Source organism: Puccinia triticina, chromosome 18A (genome assembly GCF_026914185.1).
Source record: "Puccinia triticina chromosome 18A, complete sequence".
Lineage (NCBI taxonomy): Eukaryota > Fungi > Basidiomycota > Pucciniomycetes > Pucciniales > Pucciniaceae > Puccinia > Puccinia triticina.
In genome coordinates this window covers 1,568,371-1,588,431 of record NC_070575.1, presented here as the reverse complement: position 1 = coordinate 1,588,431, position 20,061 = coordinate 1,568,371, and the positions used below count along the sequence as shown (strand labels likewise).

General features: G+C 45.3%; 1 protein-coding gene across 1 annotated transcript; it reads right to left on the bottom strand.

Moving 5' to 3' along the window:
* Positions 1-11,373: 11,373 nt before the first annotated feature.
* PtA15_18A205 (uncharacterized protein) lies at positions 11,374-14,481 on the bottom strand (the record flags this gene model as incomplete). The annotated part of the gene is made up of 3 exons (XM_053164721.1): positions 11,374-11,475; positions 11,537-11,625; positions 13,833-14,481. 3 exons carry the CDS (start codon positions 14,479-14,481, stop codon positions 11,374-11,376), a joined length of 840 nt encoding a protein of 279 aa, XP_053028702.1.
* Positions 14,482-20,061: the final 5,580 nt, after the last annotated feature.

The window sequence follows — 20,061 nt, the reverse complement described above, 5'->3', positions numbered from 1 at the left end:
AGGGATTGGCTTTTATTCACAAGGGCAATGGGTGAAGCTCTTGCTTTTTGCACGCTCGCAGTAATTGCACTGATGGCTATTGCCTTGACGAGTTGCTCCTGTTAAGGTTAAGATCGTCGGTCGGAGGACTGATGCGAGTAGTTAGGCTTTTGGGGCAGCTGGTTATTCTTTGTGATAGCGATCTAGATGAGGGAGTTCAGTGTTAGTCTGATGCTCCTTTCTGCTCGCTGAGCAGGGCTGCTTTTATGCTTACAAGGACGAAGATCCTAGAATCGTATCTGCTCTGGTGTCGCCGTCTCCCCCTTGTTTGGCTTGCGCCCTTGGGGACTCGTTGCTTGCTTCACCTGCTGTAGGTAGGATGAGACAGGTTTGGGGTTAGCGACCGTTTCTTTCACTTAGTTTGAGCTTGTTTGTCTGAAGGCTTTTGTTTTAGGAACTTACGTTGCTTTGCACCGCAGTCTGTATTTCCCCTGCGCCTTTTGGCGGCCTGTGCCATGACGGCTATATTCTGACAAGTTGCTAGTAACTCAAAACTCACGACTCTCTCACTTCAAGGTCATCAACCTGCCGTCAACCCCATACACTCATCAAATCATCTTGCCCTCCAAGAAAGCAAGCCCACATGGTCAAAAACAGTTCAGGACTGAAGCTAAAAAAATGTACACATTTACAAGGCGAAGAGGTTATAAAATTTGCACACTTATTTACAAGGAGAAGAGAAAAAGCAACTTGTATACATTTATGAAAAGACACAAGATGGGTTATGTTTTGAAGAGACACTGATTCTACTACGCCATGTATCAGGGGTACTCAGCGCTTATATTTCCCTCCAACGACATCCCAATAGTCGCCAATTTTTGAGAATCTCGTTGTAAAGGGTCAAGTTCAAGAGCATTGATGTGATGTTTTCAGCCCTCTTATAAATTCCTGCCGAATTTTCAATCGAAGCAGCTTTATCTCGCCCATTATGCCGGCGGTTAACTCGAATCGCAACAAACTCTACCACTACGTTCACGTACTAAGAGCGGAAGCAAAACATACAGATTAGCCTTCCTGTGAGGTATCAGAGGCCCGTTTGTGCACATCTGAAAAACGAAAAGCTATAACTTACTAGCAGGGGGACAATATCTTTTACAGGTATGTATCGGTCTCACCTCCCGCTTGGGATCAGGCCTTGGGTCACGTCTGGGTTCAAGCGAGTTTGTGGGAGGTATAACAAGAACTATTAAGGTTGCCAGCAACATGATCGTCAAATGGTAAGACAACATTTTATGTAATGCGATGTTGACAATCAAATCTTGCCTGTTTTTAAAGAAAAAAAATGCTCTGATTATTGATACAAATTTTATGATGCTGCTGTATCTAATCTGTTGTGTGATAGCAAAACTGCCTGTGAATTGATCGATTTCTTGTTTGATTTTGTGGTGGAGAAAAAGCCACCGTGACTCCCCAAGCGGACCGCCCATTTATCTCTACAAGGCTTGGCTGTCATTAGCTGTTGACGACAGCCCTCCAAGCAGTGCACACCAGACGGGCTCTATGACTGAAGGAGTTGATGACGTTGTTTCATTGAATCTCAATCCAGCGCTTCGCGCCGGTTACGTGGTACTGCAACAAGACTTGATTAAATACACCATGGAAACATTCACTGCCACCCTTCTTGACCAGGATTGAGGGCAGAATTTGGTACTATGCAGTGCTTCCCAACCGGGCCAAAGTTTTCTTTGGAGGTCAATAGTGCGTGATCATCCTCTTCACTTCGGCGATTCTGATTTGTTTCTAAGCCTCCACTCCTTCAATCTGGTAGCTGTTGCGTGGAGATCAAGGCTTTCATTTTGGCTTCAGCTTGGTAATCTGGATTCCCTTGCAACCAATATTAATGCCATTGGTTATTGGAAACCCAAGTCAGCAGCTTTTATGGCCACCATCTCATAGAAAATTGCAATGCAGCCGTAAAGCGATGGTGTGAAACTGGGTCATCAAAGGAGATTTTTTATCATTTTTAAGTAGTTTTTTTGTTCTAGTGAGACAGCTGTTTTTTTTTTTTGTTGTTGGGTTTTAGTTTTGAGTGGATTGAGGGCTAACCAACTACAAGTGCTCTCATTGAGTACTGCTGGATAGGGTTGAGAATGGCCAGCCGATGGGCAACCCGCGCCGCAGCTCTTGGGGTGCGGACATGATTTTTTTTTATTTCACGCACTCAAATGGGCCGGCCCATGGGCACCTGAGGTTGGATAGCAGCTCTTGGTAAGCTCATTGTAGCCAACCGCGCAGGTACTCTGCCTGACTGCCATAGAGTCAAAACAAATATCCCAAGTCCTGTATCCTCATCACTAGCCTGAAGAAATCATTAAGTCAACCACCATTATTCCTACCCAGTCTTGAGCTCAGCAACCTTGTATCAAAAAAAAACACCAGCAAAGGCACCAAGAGATGCTAACATACCAGCAAAGTTTGGGATCAATTCACTGTGGAAGGTATTTGGTTTCCTTCTAACCATCCATCAACCATATACTTATGGAAAATTGTACTGCCTGATCATATTTCTTTCTTTGTTTTTTAGGTTTACACAAGCTTTCACAAGCCATATTTATATACTGTGAGAAAAACTTTACTGGTTGTTTGTCTGCGGGAAAATTCACCTTCAATGTCATTTTTTGACAGTAAGCACAATAAGAAAAACTCTGGAAACTGCTAGCAGTTGAGATGCAGAAGCTCAAAGAAAGCTTGAGGTGATACTCAAGCCTTTCTCAAAGTTTATTTGAACCAAGGGTGAATGCACAGTGACTGTGCATGAAAGGGAATGATGTAATTATGTGGAGTTACAATGGCAGTTACCCTGGAGTATGCCACATGTCAACTGCTGCCAGTTTCTAAAGTTTTTCTTGCAGTGAACTTTGAAGTGTTCTCTCTTCCAAGAAATTTTCAAATCTGGCACCAAAAAAAGGAGTTCTTGCAAGAAATGTCTTTGATCTTTTGGTGCAAATGATAATTGCTCATGAGCATCCTTTCTGCCTTGTGGAACAATGGTTTTCATAAATTTGGTTTCCTTTTTAAAACCTGTTTTCAAGATGATTGGTCAACACACAGTGCACAAATATGATGCCTTGGATATTTATGTATACTTGCGAGTTGCAGAAGATAAAAGAGAAGAGGTGAAGAGGAACAACAAGTTGATGCAGAGTCAAATGGTCCTTGGCAAACAGATTTGTCAGACTCAATGAAGATAATTCAAAAGCAGATCCCCAGCCATTCTCCCTTTATCCAGACCAGACCTCAGGTGCATCTTGCCCTGATTTCAGGTGCCTATTAGCCCTACATTTACTTAGTCTAGTTCCTTCACAGCTATTTTTAGTACAAAACTGATAAGAAATAATATTTCAGTTGCTAAAATTCTTTTAATGATAATATAGATCCTCTGGACAGATTTACCCCCAGGTACTGGGAAAATTGAATCACAGTGTATTGTAGGCCAATTTTACAAACAATAAGTATGCTTTAACCATAACACAAAACAATCTTGTATATAGTCTACACAAGATTGCTTCTGCACCAGGAAAAAAAAATAGTCACTTGATGGCAAGTGACATGATGCAGCTTTGGTTTCTGCTCCAGAGCTACTCCAGCGCTGCTCCAAGTCTGCTCCACCAGCACTTGTAGAGCTTGCAGGACTGCACCAGAGCACTCAATGTGGCACAGTCAGCTGATCCTAATTTTTTCCCAGGAACAGCTGATGCTCATCATAAGCTGAGCAGTAGGCATTGACTGAGCCTGGGCCGAAGCTGAGCATTGGCTGAGCCTGGGCCACAGCTGAGCATTGGATATTCCAAGCCTGAAACAAATCCAAGTGTCAGCTGGACCAAGAATATTCCAAATCTGAGCATCAGCTCAGCCAACAATGGTCCAAAGCTGAGCATCATCTTGGAAAAGGCTTGTGCAGAGCTTAGGATCAGCTGGGACAATACTGTTACAAAGATTAACACCAGCTGGGCCAAAAATTTTCAAAAGCTGAGCATTGGCTGAGCCAATGCTGGTACAAAGCTGAGCATTGGCTGAGCCAAGGCTGTTCCAAAGCTGAGTATCAGATTTTTTGAGACTATTCAAAAGATTAATATCACCTGAGCCAAGGCTGTTCCACAGCTGAGCATCAGCTGAGCCAAGGCTGGTCCACAGCTGAGCATCAGCTGAGCCAAGGCTGTTCCACAGCTGAGCATTGTCTTAGCCAAGGTTGGTCCACAGCTGAGCATCAGCTGAGCCAAGGCTGGTCCACAGATGAGCATAAGCTGTTACAGGAGTGGTCAGACTCAGAATCTGAGCATTGGCTGGGCCGAGATTTATCCAAAGCTGAAAATCAGCTGAGCCAATACTGGTCCAAAGCTGAGCATTGGCTGGGCCAATGATAGTCCTAATCTGAGTCTAAGCTGAGCCATGAATGGAATAAAGCTGAAAATAAGCTAGGCCAGGACTGGTTCCGATCTGGGCAACAAAGCTGAGCATGAGCTGGGCACCAAAGCTGAGCATAAGCTGGGAGCTAAAGCTGAGTATCAGCTGACCAGAAATGGGGATCAGTGGTGCCCAGCAAAAACTGAGCATCTCCTGTGAAAATTCTCAAACTGGTTAGATGGTGGGTAGATGGTGGGTAGATGATGGGTAGATGGTGGGTAGATGGTGGGTAGCCCGCTGGAGCTGGCATGATGTCACTTGTCATCAAGTGACTATATTTTTTTCCTGGTGCTGGGGTTTCCTTCTTTAGTGAATCAGAACTTTATTTTTTCTCACTCCATAGTATCACTAGACTTTTAGTCTGCAAACTTCAGGTTGTTCATCCTGTGTCCCATGTAACAGGTTTTCAGAGCACCAAAGGATTTAGCCCAACTGAGGTGGGTTTTAGTTTACTTTGACTGATTTTCTTTATTGACTGATGATGGGTAGGCAGTTTATTCCTGTGAAGAGCCTTTGGTTGACTGTCTCAACAACATAGTCAAAAGAGTGTGTTTGTGAAGTTGAACCAACTTTGGAAAACAGCCTTAGTTCTGAGGAGGATGTTGATGGTATACTTGCAGATGCACTGCCAGCATAATTGGCTGGGTTGAAATTATCCCATTTTAACTAGGATGCATACAGCCAATTTAAACTTGGTTGATCTCAACTGATGAAATATAAATCCAAGGAACCCCCCTTGGGATCATATTTCATTGGTTGAAATCAACCCAGTTTAAATTAGAATTTACCGCAGAATCTTGATCCTGCAGGACAAGAGGAGCTTCAGATGACGTCATTGAATTATCTGATGACGTCACTTGTTGATCACAAGGCAAAACAAGTTGATTGACGTCGCATGAATCTTGAAGCTCGTCCAAAGTTTCTTGTAATTCCGGATAGGCAAGATATTCCGGGGAGATTCCTGGAAAGCATGACTCATCAAAGATGACATCATGACTGTACTCAACCCGGGAGTCTGTCGTAAGTATTCTCCAGTTAGGAATACCTAGCCTATACCCTAGCAAAACCCCTGGCTTTGACGTATCACCAAATTTCCCTTTCCTTCTCTCCTTTGGAATGTTGATGAATGCTTGGCAACCAAACACACGAAGCCGAAATAGGTTAAAAACATGTCCGAACCAGATTTCATGAGGAGATTTCCAGCTGATCTTCTTAGTTGGAGTGATATTCTCGTAGAAGACTGCTGTATTAACAGCCTCTCCCCAAAGATTTGTCAGAAGATTTGCTTTCTTAAGAAGTGCTCGTGCTTTCTCACTCGTCGTACGATTTCCACGCTCAGCAATTGAGTTTTGTTGCGGCGTATAAGGTGCGGTGATGTGGTGAATGATGCCTTGATCCTTCAAATAGTTGTCAAACTCCCCCGAGCAAAACTCGCCCCCACCATCGGTGACTAGGTTGATGAGTTTTTGTGAATGAAAAGTAGTTACTTCATTTACATACTCTTTGAATTTCTCGAGTGCTTGATTTTTGTGAGTTAAGATAAAAACATGCTTGTACGATGAGAAAGAGTCCGTAATTTTGAAATAATAGGATGCTTTGCCAACAGTCAAAGGAGTAATTTTCCCGCTAAGATCCATGTATACATAGTCTAGAATACAGTTTGGTTTTGGGAGAGTGCCACAAAATGGTTGTCGATGCGATTTTGATAAACTACATGCTTTACAGTCTATAGTGGAGTAGCTACAGTTAAACATTTTAGCTAGTGCTTCTTGGCTAGGGTGTCCCGCTCGCCTGTGAAGCAATCTAGGATCAATGCGCTGTTCGGCTAGAGAATTCGAAGATGTAGACAAACCTTGCACCACGAGCAATGAAACAGTCGTAGAACTCGACGGTTGAACAGCAGCCGCTTGACAGACAAAGATGTTGCTCTGAATCTGCGCATCAAAGAGAACTAGAGTTCAAAGCGGCTACGCCGCTGCACCTTTGGGGAAAGAGGGTAACATACCCTAAACCACAACCCCCCCCCCCCCCCCCCCCCCCCCCACCTCTTTTGTGTAAAGAAATGGATACTGAAGGAGGAATTATTGTCAAAAACATGTACATATCTGAATAGAAGCAAGATCAAAATTTCACTTCAAAAAACATGATGGATGATAGCCAACAAATGGAGAACCAAATTATCCCACCACCCCAAAAGTTTTTGAAAAATATTCACAGCATAATCAATTTTCAAGTAGTGTTATTTTCTCATACAAAAAATCTCTTATCCTAATCAGGTAATATGCCAGTGGAAACATCAAGCTGGATTACTGCACTCTTGAGACCAAGAATGACCATAATGACAACATATGGTAAAAAAAGTCTGGGGTCTCTTCAAAGAGGGGGTGTAGTCATGACAATGGTGAAAGGTTTTGCTATGTGCAGTGAAGCACACCTGGAATTCTGAGTGTGCAACCCACTTGGCACTACAAGAACTTCTCTTTGGATCCCTGGGTTTCCAATGGTATATCCTGATCCAATTGAATTGTCATGATGCTGTAGGGAAATATACAAGACACTATGAGGTTGCCTCACATCACCTGCCAACAATTTGCATACACTGGCTGACTCTCACCTTCTTTGCTTCAGGGTTGAGAATTTACATGTTTTTATTGTGGAAGGAAAAATAAAAAAACTATTAATCCACACAGAGTTGTAAAAATGCCATCAATCTGTGGTTATATGTTGAAATTTGGAACCATGTCAGTATAGAGATTATGGAGAATTGATGTGTAGAAGAATGCCTTGCTGAGAGATGCAACAGACAATAAATATCCAACCCCATCCTGGTATGTTACAGACACCATTGCTAGGAATGGACAGAAAGCCTGATGAGCCTCAGTCATACCCGCACTGTTCCTGGACACAATTTCTGAGAAAGAGAAGGTTTCACTACAGCTGTATGAACCAGTAATCAAATAACACGGACAAGGCCCCTGACAGTTCTGAGGCTGAAGAAAACAGAGGAATCTGGCATTGAACTTCATTCCTTTGTGAATGTGATTCAGAGAGTAGTTCAGTTACATGTGTTCCTACAGGACAAATGACGCGCACTCTAAAAGAAATATGGATGTACTTTGTGCACAAAAAACTCTTTGCGCACTGCAGGGGGCGTCCACTCAACATCCCGGCCATAGTGCGCGGAAGCTCAAAACGCTTAATTGTGCACTGCAGATGAAAAACCATAAAATTCTCATTTTTTTTCTGCCATGCGGCAGAAGAGATTTCCCCCCCCGCCCCCTCCAACAATTCTTTTGGAAATTTTGGGACACTCACTTTCACACAAGACAAGGGTGAAAAATAAATACCCATTAATGAGCTGGATCCCCCGGTGACTCTCCCCCGGGGATATCTAACCTGCCACAAATGACCTGGGGACACAGCCCCTCAAAAACATAGTTCGAGGGGCAGAAGTCAGCCGCTGTGCCGTGCCGACGGCCGGCGCAGGCCCACAGTGCGGAGGATACACACTCCCCCGACGACCGGCCAGCACACATGTGGAGTGCAAATCACCGGTCATCTAAGGGATTAAGCACTCCTCTTGATGACCGGGTCCGTTGCGGTCATTGAGAGGGGTAAACGCACCTCTTGATGACTGGAACGGAATCCGTCAATGAGAGGAGAAGCACACCTCTCGATGACCAGAACAAAACCGGTCATCGAGAGGAGAAACACACCTCTCGGTGACCGGGAGCAGACCGGTCATCGAGGCAATTAAGTACTCCGCTCGATGACCGGGTCCGTTGCGGTCATCAAGAGGAGTACTTAATCCACTCGATGACCAAGCAGATCCGGTCATCAAGAGGATTACTTAATCTCCTTGATGACCGGAACAGACCCGGTCATTGAGAGGAGAAACACTCCCCCAATGACCGGAGCGAACCATTCAACGAGATGAGTGATGAACAGTTCGCTCCGGTCATTGAGGGGAGTCTTGACTCCTCTCGATGACTGGAAAACGGACCCATCGAGAGGAGCACTTGATCCCCTCAATGTATGAACGGTCTGGTCCCGGTCACCGAGAGGTGTGTTTCTCCTCTCAATGACCGGGTTCTGGTCATCGCTCCTCTCGATGACCGGCCTACTTCTCCTCCCCCTCCTGGGGGTCAGGCTTAGTTCAAGGAGGAAGGGGGGGGGGGGGGCTATTCTCAATGATGGTGGGCGAGTGGTTTTAGACCTCGGCGAAGTGTGTGAGATACATGATTGCAGCCACAGGGCCCTCTACCTTGTCAGGTAGTATTCAACAGCTGGGTTCTAGAGCCTTCACTCCATTGTGAAAAGCCGTGGCCGGAGGCGAAGCAAACAGCATTGGGCAAGTATGAGCAGGCCGAGGAGGTTTTGGTGGCCTGTGTAGCGGGCGGGCGGGATCGGCAGGACTCCTGGGGATGCACAAGAAGCAGCTCGGCCTTCGTGATTGAGGGATCACTACCAGCAACAATACCCTCATGACCTGGGAAGCGGTATTTCCCTGTACAAAGCTGCGTGACAGTCAAAGCCTCTCGTGGTTTAGGAAGGTACAGCAAAGGCGCAGCATCTTCGAGAGGGAGAACCGTCAAAAAAGACCCGCCTTGGCCAAAAGCGGTTCTGGCCCGGGTGTGAACATATACATCCATAACAACAAAAAAGTGTGCAGGTCATCTAAAGGCGAAGTTCTGATTTGTTTTGTTTTGTTTGAAGGGTCCCAGTCGCTTGTCTCGGACAGCGCCACGCGACTGTAAAGATTTGCAGTGTTGGAGTACCCCAAAATGGGGAGGACTCCTAGACTTATTGAAACATGTGTGCGCTGTTGATCTAGAGAAAAAAAGAGGAGCGAGGGGAGGTAGACAATAAATAAAGGCGCCTCGACGGGGGCTGGACCTTCACGGGTCGAGTTCCCCTCTCGCAGTTGTGGAGGTTGAGCACGATCCGTCGGTTAACACTCTCCGCCTTCGCATTTGCAAAGGTTTGAGGGCTTTAATCTTTTATCTCAATCCCCTGTTGCGCTTGCGCAGGCTGATTATGTCTTATCTTTTCCCCCTGCTGCGCTTGCAAAGGTGGGTCAAAACATTCATCACACAAAGAAGGAAAAAACCTCCCCTGTTGCACTTGCACAGGTTGAGGTAAATTTTACTCCCCTGTTGCACTTGCTCAGGCTGGGCAATTTATTTAACCAACCATTTGCCCACCTCTCTCCCCTTGCATTTGCAACAGGCAGAGGTGGGAGAATCCGGTCCCTTTTCATTCATGGTTCATGAATTGGGGGATCAGTCCGAGGCATTAATGTTTGGGGACTTAAAATTTAATTCACACGGCAGCAAAGTCAAACATACTTCTGCCTGGGAAGAAGGGAACTGTGGGAAATATTGCCAAGTTGGCCACTGTGCCACTGGCAGGCCCCTTTTGGGGCCTTTTGGGAAAGGGGGAGGGTGAACCCATGAACCCAATTTCCATGAAACTGTGGATTTAACATACTTAGATAACGTTCTTCACAGAATCTTTCACAAAGTATTTGGAACCGTCACGACGAATCAAATCGCAATTGCTGCCGGAGAGTCGAGCGAGACTCAAAAGAGCATGAGTCAACCCAGGTACGTGTAAAGCTTTTACTGTAAAAAGTTTGCCGTTGTCGCTTTTGATTTTGATTAAACCGCGACCTTTGACAGGCAAAGATTGACCACTAGCTACATTTACCGCTGAGTCGAAGTTCTCATATTTGGAAAAGTATTGATGATTGGAAAATATAGGGTCAGTCTAAATGCACTCCACATTTTTACTTCATGCACTCCATGTTTTTGGCTAATTTGACATGGTACTCCAAAAATTCTGGAGTACTGGGTTATTGCACTCCCAAATGTAGGAGTGCCTGCCTTGGCACTCCACATTTATTGGAGTACCGGCATGGCCACTCCAAAAAGCCATTTATTTTGGAGTGAGGGTCAAAGCACTCCATTAACATTGGAGTGCTGGGGCATGCACTCCAATTTCCCACAAAGGTGAATTGGAGTGCACTCCAGCTAGTACTATGCTAGATGGAGTGCATTTCAGTGCACTCCAATATTTAGAAGGAACCTTGGAGTGCACTCCAAGAAACTGAAACTGGTGCAATTGCAAGTGAAGCAAGCCATATTGGCTGGGGAGGATAAGTTTCATATGGGACCAGTCATCATCCGGAAACAAGCATCTGAAAGAAAGAAAAAAGGGAAGGAAACCAAGCAATAAGATTTGAAAATCAAGAAACAATAGAAAAAAACTACATTTCAAGTTGCCCGGCCACAAAGAGATCCAGGCCCTTCTGGATGAAATTGTACCAGATCTTTGCGTTCTTAGTAGTATTTCTTGTGGCCTTCATGATAGGGGGAATTGGTTGTACCCCATCTTCCCCCTCGACATTAGGGAGGACCCAATGATTGCCATTTACGTGCAGCAGGTAGATGGGCTCCGAAGCTCCAGAGACCGGACCAAGTCGCAGCGGAAGATAGGTGCTGCAGGACTCTAAAGAAAGAAAGATTATTGGTCGGACATATGCATTTGCAAGCATCTGTCCATGCGAAAGTTTGTCGAGCCATTGACTGCGGTCGATCTCGGCTTCCAAGCTTTCCACCTTGAGGCCCGCAATGATCCTCTCCATCTCTGTCTCGCCGCCCTGTAGCTTAGAGTAAAGTGTCTTGTTTGTTTTGACCTCGTCCAAGATATCATTCCTGACGCGGAACCAACCATCGTCGTGATCGTACCCGAGCGCTTTGGCAATGCATCTAAATCCACAATTGCCGTTGGCTGAAGGATCAAAAATCGATTTGACATACTGTTGAAGATTTGACGGGATCTGAGAAGCATAATAAGGCTAAAAAAACGCGAAAATCAGTACATTGTCAGGCAATTATTGCATAAAAAGGCAAAGCAGAGGAAAAAAAATCACTTTGGGAGACGAAGTAACTCCACCATCTTGCCCGGATTCATTAGCCAATCCGCTGCGTTCATTCTCAGAAGCACGGTTTTCGCCTTCCTCTCCACTTTCTTGGTCAGAAACTTCGTCGCTTTCTTCTCCACTTTCTTCTTCACTCTCTTTCTTGCTTACTTCATCGGCAGATTCCTCTGATTTGGAGGCCGCTTCTGATTCGGAGGCCGCTTCTGATTCAGAGGCCGCTTCTGATTCGGAGGCCGCTTCTGATTTGGAGGCGGCTTTATAACTGTTGGTACCTTTTTTGATTCGCTTGGACTTTCGCTCCGGAGCCTTCAAGGCGCGCTTTCTGGCCGCCGATTGCTGCTTTTTTAACTTTGCTTCGACTAGTTCAAAGGTCGAAGGATTTCTTTTAGTCGATGTTGATTGCGCTTTCTTCAATGATGGCCTCCCTTTTGTTTGTTTTTTCACGCCAGGAGCTTGAATTGGAACCGCTATGTGAGTTCCGGCAATAATTTGATCAAATTGCTCAAGAATCCTTGCGAGGGTGCTGGGATCTTCTTGAGAGAGTACAAGACTTATCTTCTTTAATTCTTCATCCAAATCAATCTCAGTGTCATCGGTATGCTGTTGTTGTTTTGAAAGAGGACCATTTCATAATATTAGCAACTATAAAAACAATATAATGTTGAAAAAACGATCTCCTACAGTTATCTCTGGGTTATATTTGAGACTCCACTGGGAGTGAAAATCCGACGGAGACAACACATCACCGTTTTCGAGTATATCCAATAGCTTGTGGGCACACGGAATACCAATTCCGACGGTAAGAGTTTTAGAGCACGGCTTGGTTTGATCGAGATCGGCAAGCCTCTTGTATTGGTCCACGCATTCATTCAATGCAAACGTAGATATCTTGCCAAGGAGAGGAACGAACGGTTTGGGGACATTGACAAGAGTCTTGACAGTATCTTGTCCAATTGCTTCGTGAACATGGTTGAGTTGGGTGTCAACTGCGTGGGACAGGGAATGGAAGACAGTGAGCAAGTCGCCAGTTGAGTTTTTTATGAAGTTTTTAACGTAAGCATGGCCAGATTCCACTCTTGAGGTGTTGAGATTTCAAAGGTGCGGATACTGACATGCCCAGGCAACAACAAAGAGATGTTTAACTGGGATGATATTTTTTTCGAGGTAATGGAGCACCGCAGGCCGAGTCGCAAGGAAGGATTTCAAAGTATCGAAGTGCTTGTTGTATAGATCTTCTGTTTTCGCGCTGGTGACTTGCTGCCAAAGTTGCATGAAGACATCCCAGGGAGCTTTGGGCTTCTTATCCCGAGATTTTTGACTTGATTGATCTTCAGGACTTTTGGTCTGATTGTTCGGGATTTGAGCGGGTTCATCTGATTTTTTAGCAGCACTCTTGGGGTTTGCAGGAAAATACTTCTTGCAGTTTGAGGTAATATTATTGTTGATGTGCCATGTGCACAGGTTTGCTTGTGATTCCGGGAAGACGGCGGCCAAAGCTTTCCGTAAGGCAGAGTCCCGATCAGTAATAAAGACCTTTGGTATGCGTTGAGCTCGCCAGACGAGCTTTTTCAGGGTATTCACAGCCCAGAGATAGTTATCATTGTCCTCAAAAGTCAGAAAGCAGAATGCAATCGAAAAAGATCGGTTTGTTGCCGTTTGACCGATTACATGTAGGAGCAGAAGGTCGTAGCGGTTTGTCTTGTACGTTGAATCCAAGAGAGCAACATGATGGTTTATGCGTGCAAGGTGAATTGCCCCCGGATGAGCAAATAAAAGATTGACAACCGCACCACTCGAGTTCACCTTTACGTCGTAGGCCCAGTTCGATTCCCTCAGGACGGCCAATAAGGCTTGTATCGGGTCCCTACCGTCAAGTTCTTCTCGACGAATCTTCTGGAGAGCGTTACTAATAGTTTTGTTAGTTGCAAATGTTTTGTTGTCAGAAGTACGAAGTTGTAATAAGATCTGGGCGGGCTTCAGATTTGCTTGTGAAAGTTTGCTGATCTCCTCTACCTGCTCTGGTATAAGCCGTTTGTGAGCAGAGTGACTGGCAGGTACATTGGATGGGCCATGGTTGTGGGTTCCATTCAAGACTTCCAGAGTCCATACTTTGTTGGTGATTTTTTTGCTGGTCGGGATTGAGGCTTTAAGGTGAAAAGGGCAGTTGATCTTGGTTGAGGATGTTTTTTGGCCAGATTTGTTTATTATCGAGCCACGAAAATGACCTGAACGGTCGCATTTGATGTAAACGTTTTTGCCGGGGTGAGAGTTCGACTTGGAAACAGCGTATCCGTGCGTTTTCGCCCACGATTGACAGAAGCAAACAACATCATCCATCAAGGCAAAGCAAGCGGATGGGGGAGGTTCCAATGGCCCTACATAGCAAAACAAATAGTAAAATGTCAGATCGGCAGAGAAAAGCAGTCTAAAACAACTAAGATATTACCTCCGGCTTTGAAATCATACTTATCAAAGTCACTTTTTTTCAAAAAATCGAGCGTTTTGTTAAGGACTTGAGTAACAGGTTTGAGGACTTCAGTGTCAGGACAGGCGCCGAAATGATTAGCTTCGGAGACGGTTTCCTTGGCTGCTCGATTTTCGGAGACGGTTTCCTTGGCTGCTCGATTAGCTTCGGAATCAGAGACGGTTTCCTTGGCTGCTTGATTGGCTTCGGAATCGGTGGAGAGTTGTTCGCCGCAGTTGGAATCTGATTTGACTTCTTTGTCTTTAGAGCCACTGTTGTCCAAGCCAGAGTTTGACAAAGAATGGTCCAAAGATGGTATCAACAATGTGGAATCGGAAGCCATCGCAAGATCGGTTGGAGCTGCAGATCCTATCAAAAGAGCTTCCGGATAACTGTTGATTGTGTTTGGTTGGACTTGTTGAATTGGAAACAAAGCAAGGAGGCTTTGCATTTGTGCCCAAACCTCTGGAGTAACAGTCACGCCGGCGGTCATTCCGGCGGTCATTGGAGTGCCAATTCCAGAGTTTTTAGCTATCGCGCTTGTGGTCGATGGAGTACCGCCGTTCGATGTTGTTTGAGTACCGCCGTTCGATGTTGTTTGTTTGGTTGGGTTAACTTTTTGGTTAGACATGTTGACTTTGGGGTTTGTCGAGATCGTCAAGACTGCTTGGTGGGGTAAGATGTTTCTGGTCGTCTTGAGGGAGGAGTGTGAGTCTTGCTGAGTGGGACACGTGGACTTGTGAGTCAATCTGAATGCACCGAAAAGGGAGTGCAGAACTGTGAACTCCATATATAACTGGAGTTCACAGTAATGCACTCCCTTTTCAGGGGGACAATAAATCTAAAAGGGAGTGCGGTATTTTTGCACTCAAAACTAAGGGAGTGAATGAATTGTGCACTCATTGTTTTTGGGGGCCTTTGGAGTGTCTGGTTGCGCACTCCTCCTTTTTTGGAGTGGTGATGTCATCACTCATAGTCTTTTGGAGTGCACTGGACCCCACGCCAGCTTTGTTGTGAGTGCACATTCTAGGCACTCATATTTGGAGTGCATGAAGTAAAAATGTGGAGTGCATTTAGACTGACCCAAAATTATATGATCTGAGCAACAGCTGTCGAGAAAGATTAAAGCATTGTTTTGAACAACTGCCAATGCTTGCGGATCGGATACACAAACGTAAACACCACTAATGTCTTCGGAAGTTACAGCGTTAGCCTTCTTTGCTTTTGCTAAAAGTTGACGCTTCTTGTAAGCTTCTGGTGCCTTGTTGGGATAAAGCTTGTAGCAATTTGCTTTTGAGTGTTGAGCATTCTCGTTGTGACACCGTCTTGACAGTTGACGGATACAGTTTTTAAAGCAGCTTCAGACTTGATAGTAACTGTATCCGAGTCAGTTGACGTGTTGACGTTACTCAAGCTTAAAGATTTAGAGTTCAGATATTGTTTAACTGTGTCAATATTGATCGGACTCTTATTTAAGAGAAGATCTTTAGTACTCTCGAGCTTGGGAGGAAGAAGATTGACGAGGTACTCCGCTAGAAGATGTTCGTCAAGAGTATGTTTCTCCAATTTGACAATTTGAATGCCAACCAAGCGAATATGAGAAAGCCCCAAGTCGATATTGGTAAGAAATTTTTCCAAAGATGAGGTGTACCTGATCTTAAGGAAATCTTGATAAACCACCGACTGATTCTGAGCAGATGCCGATTGGAAATGCGCAATCAAAGCTTTCTAAATCAGATGAGGTTCCTTTTTGTTTTCTTCGGTGATAAACTTAGCGTAGTTTTCTACTCCTAAGTTATGTCCCAGAATACCAGCCGCAACTCCCTTTTGAAGTTTAAGAGTAGCCTTGGCGATAGGATCCCTCTCGGTGGTGACCAAGTCAGATAATAAGTGATCATCAACACCCTTCTCCAAGCAAAACAAGAACATGACGTTACGCCAGTCATCAAACGTAGTTCTTGTGAGAAGAGGAAGGCAATGAATCGCTTTATCAGTCATTGCGTATATGAAGATAAGAGTTCAATGAGGTTGCAGATTTAAGCACCCACTGGGCTCATAACCTAATGAGCTCAGACTTTTAGAAGGTAGCAATATAATTATCTACACTTGATACGACTTGAGCACCAACAATACACTAACCTTTTAGAAGGTAGCGATATAAGTATCTACACTTGATACGACTTGAGCACCGACGATACACTAACCTGATCGCATCAATGAGTGTTAGTGTTGTAGTTGTTGAGAACTATAAGTTGATTGTTATTACTCTTACACACCTTTTAGAAGGTAGCGATATAAGTATCTACACTTGATACGACTTGAGCACCAACGATACACTAACCTAAACAATGAGAAGAGTTGTTAAGAAAAGGGATACAATGAATAAGATATCTTAATGAGTAACAGACCTGATTGTATCGATGAGTGTTAGTGTTGTAGTTGTTGAGAACTATAAGTTGATTAAGGAAAAGAACCAATACATAATTGGAGCGGACATTTAAAGGATCAACTAGGTTTTGGAACAACTGCGGCACAACTGGTAAGAGTAACAAAGCGTAAAAATGGAAAGGAACCCTGAACGACTACTGTAAGTTCAATATAAAGCAGTATCACAAAATCTATACTTTCTTCAGTGTCAATTGCCAAGATATTAGTGCATAAAATGTTCTCTTATCATTTGACAATCATGTTGGTTGCAACCTTAATAGTTATTTGCATTCCTCCTGCAAAGTTGCTTCCTGACACCGGCCCCCCACCGCCAATGCAATTGACCCAGAAACCTACCTGTAAACATTATTGTGCCCCTGCTGGTAAGTTATAGTTTTTATGCTTCTCAGATATGCGCGCAAGGGCCCGTGATTCCTCAGAAGAAGCCTAATCTGTACGTTTTGACTCCCGCTTTTAGTACGTGCACGTTCTGGTAAAGTTTGTTGTGATCATTGACGGCCGGCATAATGGGCAATATGAAGCTCTTTCCATTGAAAATTCGGCCGGAATTTAGAGGAGGACTGAAAACATCTTATTCTTGATCCTGATCTTGAACTGTTTACTGCAATGTATGGAGGCTTGGAGCCGACTTGTTGGCCAACATCTTTTGATTTTCAGAATTTTAATTCTTGGTGTAAATTTTCGAGTCCCACCACCTGAAACTGAAATCCAGCGGTCAAATATTGATTCCACTGCCAAACTGGCCAGATTTGACAGAGTCTGTAATGATTCCCCAGTCATACTGGCCAAATAATCTGCCTGGGTGCCAAAGAAGATTCCATGATCATCACATGGCTCATGTACCTGCTGTAACAGAGGCATACCTTAACCAACCTTTTGATGACCGGAGCAGACCGGTCATTCAGAGAGTGCATAACAGGACCCCGGCAAGCCCCTACTAGACACCCTTACGCGATACCCTGGGAATTTGCCATTTTGAAACAGCTGTAGTTTTGATTTTTTGGAGAGAACCAACTGTTTGAAACCAACTACGTCAGTATGTTCAATTTTGCAAATTTTGGCATAGTGGATTGAAACAAGTTACGTAAGTAACATCTGCAGCCATTTGTGGGGGTTTTGGATAAGAAAAGTGCAAAATTGATGCTCTGGTTATCATTGCTGATGTGTTACAAAAAATGGATTAAAATCAACAAAAAATCACTTTTAGAAGCCTTTCAGACCTTCCTCAACCCTTATAATGTAACATGGGAGCAGGAGAGAACAGTGAGGAACTAATATGTATGCACACTATGTTTGCACTTTTAAGCACAAAAACAAATTGAAACGAAACATGTAAGTATGTCATTTTTTCCCTTGGAAGGGATGACCAGATTGAAACAGGGTACGTCAGTATGTCCAACAAAGGGTAGTTACGTTACGTTGCGTTATCCGCGCAATTTTGGTAGCATAACTACCCCTGTTATCCGGGGCCCCCCGTTACTTTACTAGTAACGGGGTCATTTCAGACCCCGCGCGTAACGTAACGGGCCTCATTTTTGAGGCACGTTATCCGGGGGATAACGCGATAGGGGCAGGCTTTAGGCACGCCAAAAAATTCCCAGATGCACGCCAAAAAAGGCGTGCACTCCTGACCACTCCAAGAATTTTGGAGTGCAGGATGTTTCACTCCAAAACCAGCCCCATTTGGAGTGCACAACCCTGCACTCCAGGTGGTATGGAGTGAGCACCCCGCCACACCAAGACTCCTGCCCTCGATGGCCGTTCTGCGGCGGCTACACATGTCCCTCTCGATGACCGGGACGGACCGGTCACCGAGAGGACACACCCCTCTCGATGACCGGCACAGACCGGTCATCGAGAGGACACACCCCTCTCGATGACCGGCACAGACCGGTCATCGAGAGGACACACCCCTCTCGATGACCGGGACCGACCAGTCATCAAGAGGGCAAACACACCCTTCTCGATGACCGGGACGGACCGGTCATCGAGAGGACGCCGGTCATCAAGAGGACACAACCCCTCTTGATGACCAGGAAAGTCCGGCCATCGAGAGGACAAACCCCTCTCGATGACCGGGAAAGACCGGTCATCAAGAGGACAAACCCCCCCTCGATGACCGGGACAGACCGGACCGATTATCAAGGGATACAGCTCTCGATGACCGGTCTGTGCCGGTCATCAAGAGGGGTTGTGTCCTCTCAATGAACGGTCCGTCCCGGTCATCGAGAAGGGTGTGTTTGCCCTCTTGATGACTGGTCGGTCCCGGTCATCGAGAGGGGTGTGTCCTCTCGGTGACCGGTCTGTGCCGGTCATCGAGAGGGGTGTGTCCTCTCGATGACCGGTCCGTCCCGGTCATCGAGAGGGGTGTGTCCTCTCGATGACCGGTCTGTGCCGGTCATCGAGAGGGGTGTGTCCTCTCGATGACCGGTCTGTGCCGGTCATCGAGAGGGGTGTGTCCTCTCGGTGACCGGTCCGTCCCGGTCATCGAGAGGGACATGTGTAGCCGCCGCAGAACGGCCATCGAGGGGAGGAGTCTTGGCGTGGCGGGGTGTTCACTCCATACCACCTGGAGTGCAGGGTTGTGCACTCCAAATGGGGCTGGTTTTGGAGTGAAACATCCTGCACTCCAAAATTCTTGGAGTGGTCAGGAGTGCACGCCTTTTTTGGCGTGCATCTAGGAATTTTTTGGCGTGCCTAAAGCCTGCCCCAACGCGATAACGGACCATTTAAGGCTTTTTAGCCTCATTTTTTGCCCGTTCTCAAGGGCTCCGCGCGCCTGGATAACGCAACGAGCATAAAAAAAACCGGCTCAACGTGTTGCGATAACATAATCGCACTGCCGTTATGCGTAACGCGTAGATAACAACAAAAATTTTGTTACGTTACCGTTATCTACGCGTTACACGTAGTGTAACTACCCTTTGTTGGTACTATGTCCCAGAAGAAAAAAATCCCAGCAGTGTCCATTTGAAACAAGTTTCACAGGTTTACGTAAGTATCATTTTTGCCAAAAAAATCATTTTGAAACAATTTACGCAAGGGTGTCTAGTAGGGGCTTGCCGGGGTCCTTGCATAACCCTCTCAATGACCGGCTTAAACTATGCCAATCAGCAAGGGGAGCTCTTGATGACCGGTATAAACTATGCCGGTCATCGAGGCAAGCTCTCAATGACCAGTTTATGCCGGGCATCGAGAGGTTTACAAGCAAAATTCTCTCCATGACCGGCGGCAATGACAGGTCTTCCATGGTCATTGAAGGAGTACATCATAAATACGTACCTCAATAGCAGAGCTTTTGATGACCAGACCACTCATCAAGAGCTCCCCACAATGACCGGCATAACAGATCATGAGAGGGATATTTACATACTCCCTTGATGGCGGGCATGACCAGTAATTGAGGGGGTTATCTACTCATTTGATGACCGGTATACATGGACCGTTTTTCAAGAGGTTTATCTCCTTGCCAGTTGACCGGTATAGACCGGAAATCAAGGGGATTTTGTACTCCCTCCGGTCTTTAAGAGGAGTACTATCCATGACCGGTACAATCAGTCTTTGAGAGGAGTACCTTTGATGACCAGCACAACACTTTAGAGCCTTCAATGACCAATCAGTGACACATTTTTGCTTCATATTAGTTCCTCCTTCTATGATGGCTTATACAGACAATTTGTGATGGAAGGAGGAACAAAGCAGAATATGGCTAAAATGGCATCTCCATGCCTGGTTTGTTGGTTTTGTTGTTCTGTCTATTTTG